The sequence below is a fragment of the Cydia splendana genome, chromosome 13 (assembly GCF_910591565.1).
Source record: "Cydia splendana chromosome 13, ilCydSple1.2, whole genome shotgun sequence".
NCBI classification, from domain to species: Eukaryota; Metazoa; Arthropoda; class Insecta; order Lepidoptera; family Tortricidae; genus Cydia; species Cydia splendana.
The window spans coordinates 19,825,751-19,842,422 of NC_085972.1; the positions used below are offsets into that span (position 1 = coordinate 19,825,751).

General features: G+C 35.4%; 1 protein-coding gene across 2 annotated transcripts in view; it reads right to left on the reverse strand.

Annotated features, from left to right (window-relative positions):
- LOC134796286 (protein halfway) overlaps positions 1-11,068 on the reverse strand; it is a 35,407-nt gene extending 24,339 nt beyond the window's left edge. Inside the window, exon 1 of one of the 2 annotated variants that reach the window (XM_063768352.1) lies at positions 10,760-11,068. In XM_063768352.1, coding sequence (XP_063624422.1) covers positions 10,760-10,789 — 30 coding nt within the window. In that variant the 5' untranslated portion in view covers positions 10,790-11,068. The remainder of the gene's footprint in view (positions 1-10,759) is intronic. The other variant, XM_063768353.1, reaches the window with a different exon arrangement.
- Between the last annotated feature and the right edge of the window lie 5,604 nt (positions 11,069-16,672).

Consider the following 16,672-nt stretch of genomic DNA (forward strand, 5'->3'; position numbering starts at 1 on the left):
GGCCAGACCGGCTGTTGTCATACATATACCAATTATCAACCATATTAATGAAACTTTTTTCATATTATGAAACATATTATTGTATAAAGTATATGACTTCCTTTGGCAGGCAGGTACAGTCAGCTGCAGAGAAAAGGTACCACCCCTGCATACCAACTTCTATGTAGTGGTGGTACCTTTTCTCTGCAGCTGACTGTACCTACACACTATATAAAAATTATCTTAACATGTGTTATACACAAAAACATTTAGTTTTTTTTTTGTCAACATGCCTATAATATAATTTTATTTATTTCTTAATAATGACTGGTAGAGAATAAGTATTATAAACAAATGTTACCGAGTTTGTTGAAAAACTAGGCATTAATTTTGTTTCAGGTGACTTGGATATTCATTGCAGCCTTGGCATATGAACCAATACTTTATGGTGCTCCAAAGCCAGGGTCAAGGGAAGAAACTATGACACATGTACAACCACAAAAATGTATTGAGTGTTGTTTTACTATTTTAAAACACTGTACATATGTACAAACAAGAAAAGAATGCTTGGCTACTGATTTTATGTTGCCGGCAAAAAATACCTGCTGCATCTTTCATTAATAGATATTCAGTAAAATAAATTTACTTTTTGACCCAATCATTGTTTCATTTATTGGAGTGAGTGGTTATGGTGGTTACCACCTTACCCTTTGGTATGCTTAGGAGCAGATCTGCTCCCATGTACTTACCTATATTCAACTTAAAAATGCATTAATTATGATTGATATATAAATGACAAATTTTTGACAGGAGCACACGAAAGGTTAAATATGAACAGCCAGTAACTTAGCGGGTGAGATTACCTTCCCAAATTTCCATTGACTGAATAATAAAGATGTGTTTAATTCATTTTTAACACCTCACTCACTTAGGTACTTCTATTACTGAGTAAACAAAAAGCAGAGACAGTAGGTAATTAAAAAATAATATTAAGTAACAATATGATTTATTAGTTTTGGTTTCACAGGCAGCTTTTATCTAATGCATAACATCTATGTATTCAATATCCGCTTGACTTTTGTTAATTTCAAAAATGTTTGAAGTCTATGAAGTAAATGAGTTCACTGAGGTTAAACTGATTCGGGCAAACCTAGCCACACTTTCACTTCACGGTTTGAATCATTACTAACGCTTAAAGTATTGTCTCTTCTGGTCAAGTAAGCCAGCAGTGCACGTCCTTAGCACTGGTAACTGCCATGAAGGCGTGATTGCAGCGGCAGCTCTGACTGTACGTGCCAACTTGGTAAGGACTTCTCAGCGTGGAAGAATAGCCCGCGGAGCCCGGAGCCTTCACCGGCACGGACGACGGCTGTCTGAAATTGTTAAACTTTAGGTCAAAATTATATGCAATTATAACGCACTCTTCAAAAATTACACTATATAGAGTTATTTTATCACGAAATTGTGATTAACTAAGTTAAACAAATACCAAAATATTTCATTTACTTACTGATAAAACAATTATTTTCTCCAAAATTAGATTCGCTGTTCACTTGACACTCTTGACAGCTGACAGATGACGTTTCTTGACGGTTTTGAACGAGAACCACAGACTAAAACTAATTTTTATCGACTTGGCGCGTAGAAAAAGCGTTAACTAAAAAGATTGCCTCTTGGCTAGGTTATTGTAAACATTATCGACCAGTCGCTTGCGATCGTAGAGATCGAATCGATACGGAGCGAATGTAATTCGGCTACGCCCCCAGAACCGTTAAGAATAAATAAATAAATAAATAAATATTATAGGACATTTTTTTTGCACAGATTGACTAAGCCCGAGAAGGCTTGTGTTGTGGGTACTCAGACAACGATATATATGATACATAAATACTTAAATACATAGAAAACAACCATGACTCAGGAACAAGTATATGTATCGTACAAATAAATGCCCTTAACAGGATTCGAACCCGGGACCATCGGCTTCATAGGCAGGCTCACTACCTATGAAGCTACCCACTAGGCCAGATACCGGTCGTCAAAGTAACGTAAAGTAAAGTAAGTCGGTCAAACATGTGAAGAAACTTTGTAATTTCTTCACATGTTTGAATTGAACCCGTTGAAGATCCTCTACCTTTTGATGCTAACTTTACAATTATAGCCACTTACATACCTGTAGCAATACATAGGTGGAGCACAGAAACATATTTCAATATATGATCCGTGGGTGGAGTGTTTTCCTAAGGAAAACCTTCGGCGACCTAAATTGACGTAATGTCGACATTGTCGACTGGACAAACAGATCGTAACTTCTGTTCGATTGCCCACATGTTTAGTTGTTTACCCCTCGTTGGGGGTCCGCCCTACCAGTACCTTGTATATGAGATACTCGCACGGGTTACACAAACCTTAACAAATTATACACCTAAAACCTTCCTTAAGAATAACTTTATTGATAGCTGAAACCCCTGGAAATCCGTTTACTAGTTATTGAGTTTATCGAAAACATACAGACAGACAAACACGGCGGGGGACTTTACTAATACAATAAGGTGAAGAGATAGCTAGAAATAGGTAATTATGAAGTGGAAAGATACCAGTCGTGTGCCTATAGTACCTACGAAACTGTCAGCGTAATTTTATAAAAAGGAAGCGACTTCAAATGTTTCATTGGCAGTTCCACTTCTCGAAAGCTGTATGGAAATGATGGTCGTTCTTGTCTACGTGACAGCGTGATAAAACGGTGTTCGTCACTTTCTATCCCGCGGTGTTAAAAAGTGACAGTTATTTTATCGCGTGGATAAAATCATCCATAATACGCCGGCTGGTTATATTGCTCAAGAACTTGCATGCGATTTTCGTTACATTGCGGTATTTGGTCGATCGATAGAATCCATTATACTCTCCTTTAGCAATGTATCGAATATAGTACCTATACAAATTCTTGAACCGTCGTAGATACTTTTGTTGAGCTTCTAAGAATCTACTCCTTCGGTATTTTAAAGTCGATCTACATACCAATGCCATAGCAATCCAGCGCGGGAACGCTGCCTGCGTGATGGGCACCCACGGGCGCAAAATTTTGATAGGTATTTTTTAGGTTTAGTTATCTTAATTGTAGTTAATTTTAGTTTTATATTAATTTTATAACACTTATTACATAAAAACCGGACAAGTGCGAGTCGGCCTCGCCCACCGAGGGTTCCGTACTTTTTAGTATTGTTGTTATAGCGGCAACAGAAATACATCATCTGTGAAAATTTCAACTGTCTAGGTATCACAGCCTGGTGACAGACGGACGGACGGACGGACGGACAGCGGAGTCTTAGTAATAGGGTCTCTTTGGGTACGGAACCCTAATAAATGAGTTTCAACACCTACTTATGAGTGAATAGGTTGTCTAAAATAGCATACTTAGGCAGGTACCTATTCGTGAAAGAATAACATGATGCTTTCCGGTCAATATTTGAAAGCTTAAGGCGGTTTTGTCAACATTTGTCCAATATGAGTTGTGAGACTTGTGAGTGACTTGGGCAAGGTGTGTAGGTAAGTATGTATGTGTGTTGCTATGAGCTTAAAGATATATATTTTTCACCACACCAGTAAATATAATTACATAATAATACATTTGAACAAGTACTTATTCAAAGGTAGGTACTCAAGTTTAAGTAAATAAGTTCTCCATGATTATTTTGGCAAGTATTTTAACAACCGTAATCGTCAGTCAAACGTGCTTTGAATTGAATAATGATGTGCTATTGTAATAAATACTTATCGATACTTTGTATTCTAGTTATATAATTTTTGGAACAAATAAATATCAGCAGTGTTATTTTTAGAAATGTTATTATCAATATTTTGGACTCCAATTTAATTGCAATTGTTATTGTAAAAGATATTATGAGTCATGTTTATACATAGGTATGTATTATGTCTACGATTTCTTTGTTCATTTATCGTTTATTTATTTATTAGTAAAATTCAGAAACATCATGTAAAATTTTATACTTATTTTAATACGTTAATGTATATCGTGTGCTATCTGTGTTTTTGACAACTTGTTTACTGCGATCAGCGCAGATCATCGGTACCTATACAGTGTGGAAAGATAAGTCGGGGCCTGGAGGGAAACTACCTTAAATCCTTAAGCTGGCTCATTTTACTTAAAGGAGACATTCCTTTATTTTTAAAAAGTAACAAAACTCGCCCACCCTGTATAATATAATAGACTAATTTTATTATTCCTAGTTAACAGGTTAGCGTGAAATGTTACTAACAGACGCTAATTAATATTATACACGCCAAGTTTTAACCAATCAATATTTTTGTATGATATTCGCATAGTATTTATATTATAATATGTATTTTTAAAAGGTCTTTTATGGAAGAACGTCACGCTAAACATGGCGAAAACAAAACAAATTGTGACAGAATTTAATAAATGATCTTTTAATGTTACAAATATTGTATGTATCAACTTTATGCCAACTGCATAGCCATGTGACGAACTACTGTTAAGCACTACTAGCACTAGTTTTTGGAACACGTTTAATATCGAGTTACTATAATTATAACGTGCGCTCGCTCGTTTCGAGCCGATTGTTTCCAATAAACAGGTATTACTGAAGCTGAAACGACTTATGTGACTACGGTTTTCATATAGAAATATGACTTTATAGAAATGTATGGTAGAATACTTCGTCAGTCGCACTCTGGGAAACACACACAATACACTTTTGTTTCACAACTGGCCGTTTTTAACTTGAACTTTAGTATGTAGAATGGTGAGTTATGTAGGTACAGTCATCTTCATATAGTAATTTATGTTCCTGTAAATAAAGAATCTAGAAGGAAAATTATTTTAAGTTCTGACGTTTCGAACGTGACTTTTAAGATCGTGGTCACAGGTAGACTCAACTAAGCCCAAATTATTTATTGACAAAATAATGATCCGGTAGATTAATGTAAAAACATAAAATAAAGATTAAATAAAAACATTTCTTGAGAGTCTTGAGACTCATGACAGTTTTGTTTATTTATCGATTATAATTCTCAATTGTAACGGTTTCGTTACAGTTTAATTAAAGACGTAACCTTGGCGATAAATAACTCTATTGTATCCACTATAAATAATCTGTAATTTGCTATTGTTCTGAATAGAATTTAAATAATTAAGTAAGTTTTAAATACCCTTTTAATTACGAAACCAGTTTTTTTTTTTCAAATTGTGCCAAGTTACTTTGTCGATAACAATACATTTTTGTTGGAAACCAACAACTGACATATTATACTCACTTAGTGCGACGTTTGTTATACGAAAAAATGATGACAGATAATTTTATCGTGGCGATATTTTTTAATGCTTTTTGTTTATTGTTCATATTTTTATTCGTTACACATTAAACTAAAAGCCGCGTAGCGTATTTTATTTAGTTAAAATTTTATAATTAATTATTGTTAGAGTGCTTAACTACTTAAATGTATTATATAGGTGAGCGGGGAGTAGGTAAATAGTATACTTTTTTTCTGAAAACCTCCAGAAAAGTATTTATTATAATAATCTCTATGCTAAGGGCGGTAACTGTAAAATACTTTTTGATTACCAACATATTTTCAAGGCAAGATACTGACTGTGTAATTCACTTAGCAGATTTATTTGTGTACGCTTCGCTAATTACTACGGCCATTGGCGGAGATATATACTTAGCGGTAATGAGTATTACATAACTTAGTAGGTACACTCAGGGATTGGCCAGTCTATTATTAGTTGATATTAACATATTTAATGATACTGCATTAATTAAATGACGGCAGATGTTACGCTAATTGGTAAAATTGTTTTATCTTTAAGAACAATAAAAATAGATCTAATCGTAATCATTTTATGATTATTACCTACACCGTACATATTTTTGTTTTATTTTACTGTCCCACAGCCGGGCAAATCTAAAGCATCTCCTCTTGAGAATGTTGAAGTCTTCCGGCGATCTCCTTTTCGGCCTACTTTTACCTTGATTCATCCCTGGCTTCTATCTTCTTGGTGTCCCTTGTTCTATGTTTTTAATTAATAGGAAATAAATAAAATATATAAAAATTAACGATCAATAAAAAAACTTCAAAGAGAAATACAAAAAAAAGTGACGCGAAAACATAAACTACATGGTTTTATCGATAAAAAACCGGGCAAGTGCGAGTCGGACTCGCGCACGAAGGGTTCCGTACCATAATGCAAAATAAAACGAAAAAAAAAGCAAAAAAAAACGGTCACCCATCCAAGTACTGACCACTCCCGACGTTGCTTAACTTTGGTCAAAAATCACGTTTGTTGTATGGGAGCCCCATTTAAATCTTTATTTTATTCTGTTTTTAGTATTTGTTGTTATAGCGGCAACAGAAATACATCATCTGTGAAAATTTCAACTGTCTAGCTATCACGGTTCGTGAGATACAGCCTGGTGACAGACAGACGGACGGACGGACGGACGGACGGACGGACGGACAGCGAAGTCTTAGTAATAGGGTCCCGTTTTACCCTTTGGGTACGGAACCCTAAAAACAAAAAGAGTATCCGCCGACCAAATCATAAAATGTTGGTCGTTTATAAATAGACAGCTACCAGTGTTAACTGTAAAGTAATTAACTAATAATTACGACAAGTGCATCGCGTTCGTCGGTCAACGAGATAATTGAATCACGACGTAATAAGTATGATTGCTGACAGTGAATTCATGTCATGTAGATGGGTGTCTTGTGTCACTCGTGTTATTTTAATTTATGAATTAAATGAAATCATTTCTTTGCAGCAACTATGGTCTCATACAAATGAGTAGTTGAGTAGCCTTATGTGCAGTTATACTTAATTATTCTACCTAAGTATATTTCCTTTATTTAACTTGGGTCTTAGGTTAGGGAGGGTTTTACAAATTTGAGTATATTTATTATTAAAGTTACACTGCTGATGCTGAACACGTACCTACTCGTGTTTTATCGTGTCTTTGTGTCACCCGTATTGTCTTACAATTAATTAGTAGTGAAATGTACATTTTAAACCGCAAGAATGAAAATGTTATTTTATCGTTAACTATGTTTCTTAAACATATTACTTACCTACACATAAATTTAAAATTTCCTAATAAATTATTGTTAATTAACTTTTCCGTTTTACCAATATAGATTTTATAGCAGTGTCAGTTGTCATTTTGCAGCAAACTTTATAGGTATATTTTAAGAACAATATACATTATACAGTTAACATTTTATAGTTCGACAGTAAACTATTCATAAAAAACAAAACTACTAAGTACTAACTTAAATTATTACAAAAAAAATAGAAAAAAGTAAGTTTACATAATTTCGGACGAACCATAAATTTGATTTAGGAAATCGTTACGTAACACTCGCATCACAAAATCATACAAGGATGCAATAAAATACACAATGCACAAAAGGTTGTATCAACTTAAAACCCTCATAAATTCGTAATTTTATTACATGTGACATATTGTACAAAACTGGTTACAGGCGATTTAACAACCCCAATATAAAAACTACACCTCTGTATTCTCGACGGCACAATCAATTTGTTTGTACCTAATATAGTCCTATCTGTGTTTTACTAATTGCAAACCTCATCACCACAGGTGTGGTCGATCTAGGACAGATAACATTACTTAGGCACGTTTATTGTCCTGTGCACCTACCTACAGACCACAGGCAATAAAAAAATATACCTATCATTGTGTATGTAACGCGAAAGTTTCGTCCAAATTTTCTCGGCTCGTCAAGTAGATATTATATTTATTGTTGTTGGTTTGAAAGCTAATCTTGTTTAAAATTCTTATACATGTAAAAATACAAGTATCTACAAAGCCATTTTGATAAGCTTTTATAATATTTTTTTTGTATAATTCGGATTTTTTTTTGTGGATTGTAATTTAAGTCGTGTGCTAACATAGACAAAGAAAAGAATAATGTACAAATGGCTACTGATACGGCGTCCAAATGCATTTTATTACTTTTAGATGGTCTAACTGGAAACATGTCTGTGCCGTGTGATGTTGGGGCAGATAGCACGCAAGTATCTGCTCGGACTACTAATAGTGATGGCCGCTGTTACTCAATTATCCCAATTAACTTGATCATATCCATCCGTTTCCCTGTTAACTCTATTTCTGCTACCTCCTGTTTGAACGTGGAGTGGATATAACTAAGAAAAGTGTAATATTATATGCATACAAAACAATAAGATATGACACTACATATCTGCATGGTGTAAAAAAACTTAAAGTTTAGAGCTTCCTATTATCCGTATGAAAGGATTTTTTTATCTATTAACCTGTGTGATAAACAAATTACATAGAAGCTATGAACTTTACTATTGTATAATGGATGAAGGTCTTTAGCATTGTCCCGATAGTCGTTTCAGCGAACGATCTCATAGCGCAGTGTCTCGACCAACACAACACCTAGAGAGACTCTCGCTAGGTGGCTGGATTAAGGGTCAGATGCACAAGGCGGTTCTTGGACGCGGATAGTCCGGCGGTTCCTATCTCTGCGGCCCTGACTACCGAGTACCGACAGCATGGGCCTTGCCCGCTATTGTGTTTGTAATAAGTAATTTTGTTAAATTCTTAAATGACCTCGCTACAGTAACATAAATATTTCTCATTGTTTAAAGGGCTATATTTTCAATGACATCGGTATAACGTCACAGAACAATCATGAATGAGTGATGTCAAAAGGTAAACAATACTGACAATTATAATTAGGACTTGAGTCAGATCACGCTTATTGGCAATTAATAGATTATGTTTAACTTAGCAAGCTATCGTCAGGTAAATATGGCAAGTCTGGTGCTAATCAAGATAACGAGATAGCTAATATTCGTAAATCGTTTTCTATTAGTATATGCATTCCATCAATTATATTTTCACTCTTTGAAAATATACTTAATCGCTGTAAGCGTTATTTTGGTCCGTCAGTTATACTGAAATTATGATATTAAGATTTGTGAATTGCAACCATTAATTGAAACAGCTCAAACATCTGTTAATTGGCGAAGTCACGAATTTTTATACAAAATAGCTTTTTGGACGATAATAACGTGATCTTGACTCGTTAACCTAGATGTAGGAATATAATCACGTTCCGTGTAAAAATACAGCAATAGTTAATGCACGAATAGTCAAACAATTCTAAATACAACTAAACTGCGTTAATATTATATGTGATATTGTTTATAAAAATTATCAATAACGTTACGAAAAAAAAATCTACTGTGTTTCTTGGGATTAGTAAAGTTGTCAAGCGGACCCCAGGCTCCCATGAGCCGTAGCAAAATACCGGGACAACGCGAGGAAGATGATGAACGTTACGAAAAAAAAAACATTTTAGACAAGTGATTTTACCTCCATGACTATCGATATCGATAAATTGAATTGATATGTACCTCCTATACTATACTTGATAGTTGTTGATGGTTTTGTTAACTTGTCCATTTAAGAAAGGTGAATTGAGCATCTTGTGAATTTCGGCACATATATTAGAAAATTATTGCACAAATCAACAAAAAAGGCACTCGAGGCATTCTTCACCAGTCAACCATTGGGCTAAACAGAAACAGTTGGTTTAGGTAGTGCAGGATTTTAGAAAATGTATTTTATGAGTAATTTATATAGAAATTCCAGCGTGCCCAGCGTATCAAAGGGAATAGAGCCACGAGTACCTATTTACGTATAGTCATTGTGTATTGTTACTCAGCCTCTCGGAACCACATCACAGCTTCTATATCCTCCGATGAATAGACGATTCAATTATGTAGGTACTTACCTACAATGCCTACGTTATGTTGGTTGTATTTATACTAAGATGAGTTCTGTTAAATTTGACTCACCACACATACTTGCCCGAAATTGCAATTATCTATATTTGCGTAGACGATGCGTCATTTAAAACTACTTTTGTTGAAATATCTTAACTAAGCAGGAATAATTTACCTAAGTAAAGAAAATGATACTTTAAGTATAAACTAACCTAAGTACTATAAGTTATAGTTTATTAACTATAACTTATAGTACTTAGGTTAGTTTATACTTAAAGTATCATTTTCCTCGGACTTCTTTTTTGCTTATAATTAATAAATCATTATTAATGTGTACCTACTCTGTAGTAAGTAGGTAGGTAGGTACAAATAAATGCGACAAAAACATATCCTTATTTTTGGCAGTACTTTAGCGGAAACCGCATGTTTTATAATTAAAACATCCTATCCTATTTTTATCAACTTCCTTTTAAAAGGCAGATACAGATACCTATTAAGTGTCCTCAACGGTGAACATTTTTCCTATATTTTATGTATGTAATATTTTATTATCCCTCTGTTCTGCAAATAATAAATTAACATTAAATTCTGTCAGCGGTAAACAAATACATCAACTGCTATTCCCATTATCATAACCGTTATTTTACTGAATTTATTATTAGTATTATATAGTAATTATGCTTGACGGTTACAGATGTACTGGGATGGAGCCAATTCTTTGTTCTGTCTGAAAAATTCATACACAAACCCTGATAGCGGTTATATTTGAACAAACTTTTTTAGAACCAGGAAACCAACATTATTATATCACCGAAAGATTATTTGTTACTTTTATTTGAATATTGTTCCTCTCTAAAAGAAAAATCATCCAATCCCTTCACATCTTCTGAGGTTTATTTAATTTTCAAATAAGTTTATAAAAAATATTTTTATTAAGTGCCTATGTTCAAAAATACTCACGTCAAAAATACACAATCCCGTACGCCTCATTTTGTCACACAATTTTCCACGATAAAAATAATCACAGCTTCGCACTAAAATTAACGCTTAAACACGTACAAATGCATCGTTCATAAACATGCAGGTTTCAACTTTCGAATCCTATCGGAATCTAAAAAATGCCGCGTTCCCGCGCCACTCGCTCCGCGCAACATCTGACATTTTACACACTTTTCATACAAAACGCGAAACACTTGCACACTTTCGAACGCTAAATCGACAAGTTCACGACACTTTTGACACTCTGACAACAAACCACATGTAGTCGGTCTAATTCGGACCGTCCCCGACTTGGCAAAACTACACAAAAGCGAATAGTTTACCACCACTCTTGTATACGTATACTGGTGTAGCGCTGTTGCCGATGAGCGAGAGAGACGGAATGCGAGTTATCAGTGTGCTATTGCGTATTTTGCGTAAGTTTCAAGTCGACGCGTTAGCTTGCGTCTTTTTTTAACGCTCGTTAGAGAGCGAGACGGCGGTTAAAGGGTTTCTTATGTTAGCGCAAAACGAAAGGGCAGTTGAGTATTGGGTGCCGGTTCCTAGAGTATAGTACGTGGTGTGAGGAAGATGGTTGTTTGTCGGTCGGTTCGGCGCAGGTATCCGGATTCCCTGGTTGTGCAGCGGTGATAACGCCGGTCAGCGGTCAGCTTGTGAGCCGACCTCTACTCTATAGATTATTTTATTATAGACGAGGATAGGACCAACAGATAACTTTTGTTCAGCTGAAAATATACGAATCTGTTGGATAAATATTACTGTAATATTCTGTTGTCATTTATAAATTGTATATAAGAAATAATAAAATGAGCCACAACTATAAAATGCTTAGTAAACAATGCAATGATCCTCAAAGATAATTATTTTACATTTACCTATCTATAACAATTTAACAATGTCTACTATCGGTACCTAAGTAATAAAATAATATGTCTTCTTGTCTTATATACATAATTATGTCAAGTTATTGGCTTATTCAATTAATAATTAAAACAAAATAAAACATCGATAATATAATAACTGGAATACGGGATACGGCCCATCACTAATTTAATATTAAAGTGATTTGCATTTTGTTACAAATTAAAAATTATAATTAATCAGAAATTAAATTAGACGAAATTGATTACGAATGTTATTATATTACGATTTCTTCACAAAATAAATCTAAAGATATAAATAAATAATAACAAAAAAGAGTCTAATTTCTTAAAGGAAAACGGTGAAACGTAGGAAGGTTCCTAAACTACCACCTGAGATCCCATTTCCAAAGATCCCGCACTTTAGATTTCAAAAATATATGTAAATAGTTAATAGGTAACTATGTGTATGAAATCGGCATATAAAATGTATTGCGACCTTCACCAAGGAGGAGTTTTGGCCGAAGAGTGTCGGCGGTTCCGCGGCCGGCTCCCTGACACTGCGGGGTTGCGAACTGCATCGCAGCCATAATTGTGTGTTTTTAGTTACGATAATATATATTTTATAATAATACGTATGCTAGTTTTAAGGTATTTATCTATGGGCCAATAAATATTTTCATTTCATTTCAATGCCGGGAAGGAAGACCGTCATAGGTAGGGCAAGAACTCTCGTATTTGTATACGTAAGCACGTCGCTCAAACACAGTCAGGCAGAGCTCTACGGACCTTCTAAGCTGTGAGTGAAGTATGTGTACAAGAGTTAAAAAGTAACAAAAAGTAGATTTTTGCCTCGTCAAGCGCAACTCCAGCTTGCACTTCGCACAAAGAAAATGATGTCTATCTTCGCCTGCCGATTGCTTTACTGCAATGTCTGTGTGGGTTCCAAATGTGTGACTTTGCAGCTACGTTTTTCAAAGGCGTATTTAACAATAGACACGCTCCGCCAAGTGAGGCTACGCACTATATGCCCGTTTTGACCCGTTGTTCTACGTACACAGCGGTTTTTAGCCAGTATTACATTTAGTTGGACTCAATTTTGTCAAAGTTGTAACTGAAGTAGGTAATTACCTTACCTAGGTTTTGTTACGCAAACAAAAAAAAGACACACAGAGAACAAACTAGAGAGTCGGACTCGCGCACCGATAGTTCCATAAAAACTTACGTACCTATAATAATAGTTTGTTTTTCAATCCCCTACCTACCGAACATTAGCGATGGAATACTGTTGTCCCCATTCATCGACATTATATACCTAGGTCGCCTACTTTACCAACTTCAAATAAGTTTATAAAATTAAATAATGAATACATACTTATTTTTGAATAATAATAAATAATAAATAAATAATTTCTTTATTCAGACAAATACAGTCCACATTTGTTAATCTGCTACTTATAAACTAGGTTAATTGTACTTACATAGGTACTTATACTAAAATTATACAGGTATTTTATTTAACCCCTTACCGCACACGAAGCCATTTATGGCGGATATAATATTCAACTCTATTGACAGCTATTAAAGTTCACATTTAGAACAACAAAATTTTCAAAATTTTATTTTTTTATGTGCAGTACTGGGTTAGTTTATATAATAAACATCCCCAATATGGGGGTTTATTAGTGCGGACATCCAGTGTCTTTGCAAAAGACTGTCTGGCCTATCCGCTAACATATTTAGAATGCTGTTGGGACTACCCTGGATTCTGCTTCTAATAGACACTATCTTTTTGCGCATTACGGCGTGGAAGTCCTCTACGTGGGCGTCAGCGAACATTCCAGATGCGCTGCCAGGCGCGGATCCACCGTTGTGGGCACGGTGGGCATGCCCACAACCCTAATAGGGTGCCCTATTGATTCCCCGAGTAGAATTACGCCGATTTTTGTTTCGCAGACGCTTTGGCAGAGGAACATTTGGTTGAATTTCATTAGGTATAAGTTGATCGATACGCAGATTTACTTTTCGTAGAATGATAGTTTGGTGAACGTCAAAATTGCCCGAGTAAATTAACCATTGCACCATTGGCCGAAAGACGGTACCAAGGTACTTAGTTAAATAGCACTCGTAGCTCTCATAAGTATTTATATCTGCTGACAACTCAAATTATTAGTGATACAGAATATACAACAATTTTTTAAATTGTTAAGTTATGGAGTCTTAAATTTAAACATTCAGAAATTTTTGTACAATTTCTTAAAATAATTCCAGCTTTTAATTGACTGTCATAGGAGTTTTAGAGCGCAGGTCTATATGGGTATGAAAAGGGCCAGGGCAAAGACCTTACAAAAAATCGCATGCCATTTTTGGTGAAATTCCGATACTTTTTAAGTATAGGGGCAAGTGCTCTACATGTGGACATTTTCCAGATTTTGGCCTTTTGTTCATAAATCATAAACTATTGACAATGTCAAAAACTCATTTATTTCTTTTGAACAATAATTAAATAGTCTATAATTGCAGACTAGTTTTATCACGTTAGCTAAATAGGAACCAGAGATATAAAATAAATGTTAAAATTGATATTTGTGTCCATAGGTACGATACGACTACTGTTTGTACGGTCTGCCAAGAAATTGGGCTACCACTTTTCGACTCTATCAATCAGATGATAGAGTCGAAAAGTGGTAAACCGCTTTCTTGGCTGACTGTACCTATGGACTGTATGATATTAGGCAGGTTTTGTACCTATGGACAATATTCTTGGTACAACTTTTCAGCAATTATTTTGGACTTGATATTGTCTCCAGGGTCTACAAAGACCTCGGAATCATCGTTTAGTTCGCAAAGCTTTAGACGAATAAAGCTTGATTTTGCGTTAGTCAGGGTGTCCATAGGTACACTACTCTGCCTCCTTTTTATTAACCATACTATTTAGTTATCAATTAAACATCTGGCGAAATGCGAAAACTGTAGAAAACTGTTGAAGCTTATTTTGTGATTATTTACACACTTGTATCATTTACCGAATTCACAAAAAACATTTATATTACGAGGATAAAAATTTAGTTACCTATTAATAAAATAACACTTTTATTATATACAACTACAAGTTATTAACATAATTTTTTTTCAGAGCCAAAAAAATCTCCGTACATTTATAAATATGGTGAATAACTAATTGTTAGTAATATAAGAAAATGATTTTTTTTAAGTTCACGATATTAGTCTATCGTGAGTAGTTCTTTAAATACCGGCAGTGTCCACGGGTAAAACCGTCCACACTACTTATACTTATATGTAGTGTCATCGAGTGGCAAAGTTTTATAAAACCTTACTCGACTGAAGGTTGCTTGATGAAAAGATTACTCTACCAAATGAAATTCTTCTAATAATTGGTCTGCTAATTTACACAGAAGCGAACTGAATGATATGTGAATCAAGAGTCTACCAAAAGTTAGTCGATCAAAAGTTACATTTACGAATAATTGACTCTGCGAAACCATTTTCGGCGAAACGTTGTAAGCGAATCGACAATCTGCTAAAAATTGGTTGGTGGCAATTAGGGTAGGTACCCCAGCTACAGAACCTACAGCTGAATACAGAGCCCTAATTATTTACTAACAGGGGCAATTATTTCTAGGTTAATGCCAGCTTTTAATTTACAGCCGAAGGAGTTTTTTAGCGTAGTTATTAGTTATCTATCTAAGTGTGTATAGACTGAAATAAATCGCTTGCGATCCCCCTGCGAATTTATTGGTCGGGGAATCATCAGGTCCCCTGAACCCCCACTTAACCGATTTTGGAGTGGCTGTGACCACAACCTTTTTTGAGGGCTAGATCCGCGCCTGTGCGCTGCAGAATCTAGGGAGTCCCATCAGGACCCTAAACATGTTATTATAGAGGACTCGTAAGGCGTTGAGTGCTCTCTGAGTGTAACTAACCCACAGGCCGCTGGTGTAAAACGATTGACAGAAGGACTTGAACAAGGTTCTTTTTACTTCCCCTGTACAATGCGCGAACCTGCGAGCCAGCATATTCCCCCGAACAGCCAACGCCCTACGCTCCCTCTCTATATCACTGTCAATGAATGTTAATGAATGTGTCTGTTAATGAATGTGGAGGGAAGTAACGGGAGAGGAAAACCAAGGAAAAGGTGGATGGACTGTGTGAGAGATGATTGAAACGAACGCAAGTGGATGATGAAATGACGGGCGAGAGAGAGGTAGATATGGAAGAAAAAAGACATGCTGCGCCGACCCCAAGTTAATGGGACAAGGGCAAGAGAATGATGACAGTCTATAGTTGTGAGTACATTACATATTTAGTAAACAACGCGCCATAAGTAGGTAATCTATGTATCACCACCCTGGAATACCTACTCTTCCAAATATTTCAAGTATATGTCACAGTCTCACAGTGTAATTGTTCTGACGCATATCTCTTCTAGTTATTAGAGAATATGAACTTTAATTAAACGCTTCTAGTAGTAATCTGATCCGTTACTTTTCATGCTGACTGTACCTGTGCTTTTAGTGCCTATACTAAATAAATATCCATAACACTGACACAGTAGCTTCAATTTCGGTTACTGAAAAGATCCACAGAAGCGGTATCATATTTAGTCGCATTTCTATCACCTGTCATGCCATGCGTCACTATACGCACTTACATATTTGTTAGAACGTGACAGACATAGTGACAAATGATAAAGAGCCGACCATGTTAGCCCTACAGGAAGCTTTTTTATTTCCCCGTATGACCACGTAAGAGCCTACTTACTCCACGGCTAAGTAAAGGTTTGTACGGAGCAGTTAAGTTTATCAACATTGATAAAGGCTGCCGATCGCCTCCGTATGTGGGTCGCCACTTGTGTTTGCTGGTCGTCGCTTTGTGGCTACAAGTCGGACTTTTTATGTAGAAACTAGCTCTGAAATAATAAATACTTATGGGCACATCCAATCCTCAATATGTATCACCCTGCATCTAGTTATATAAATGTTAAAATCATTCT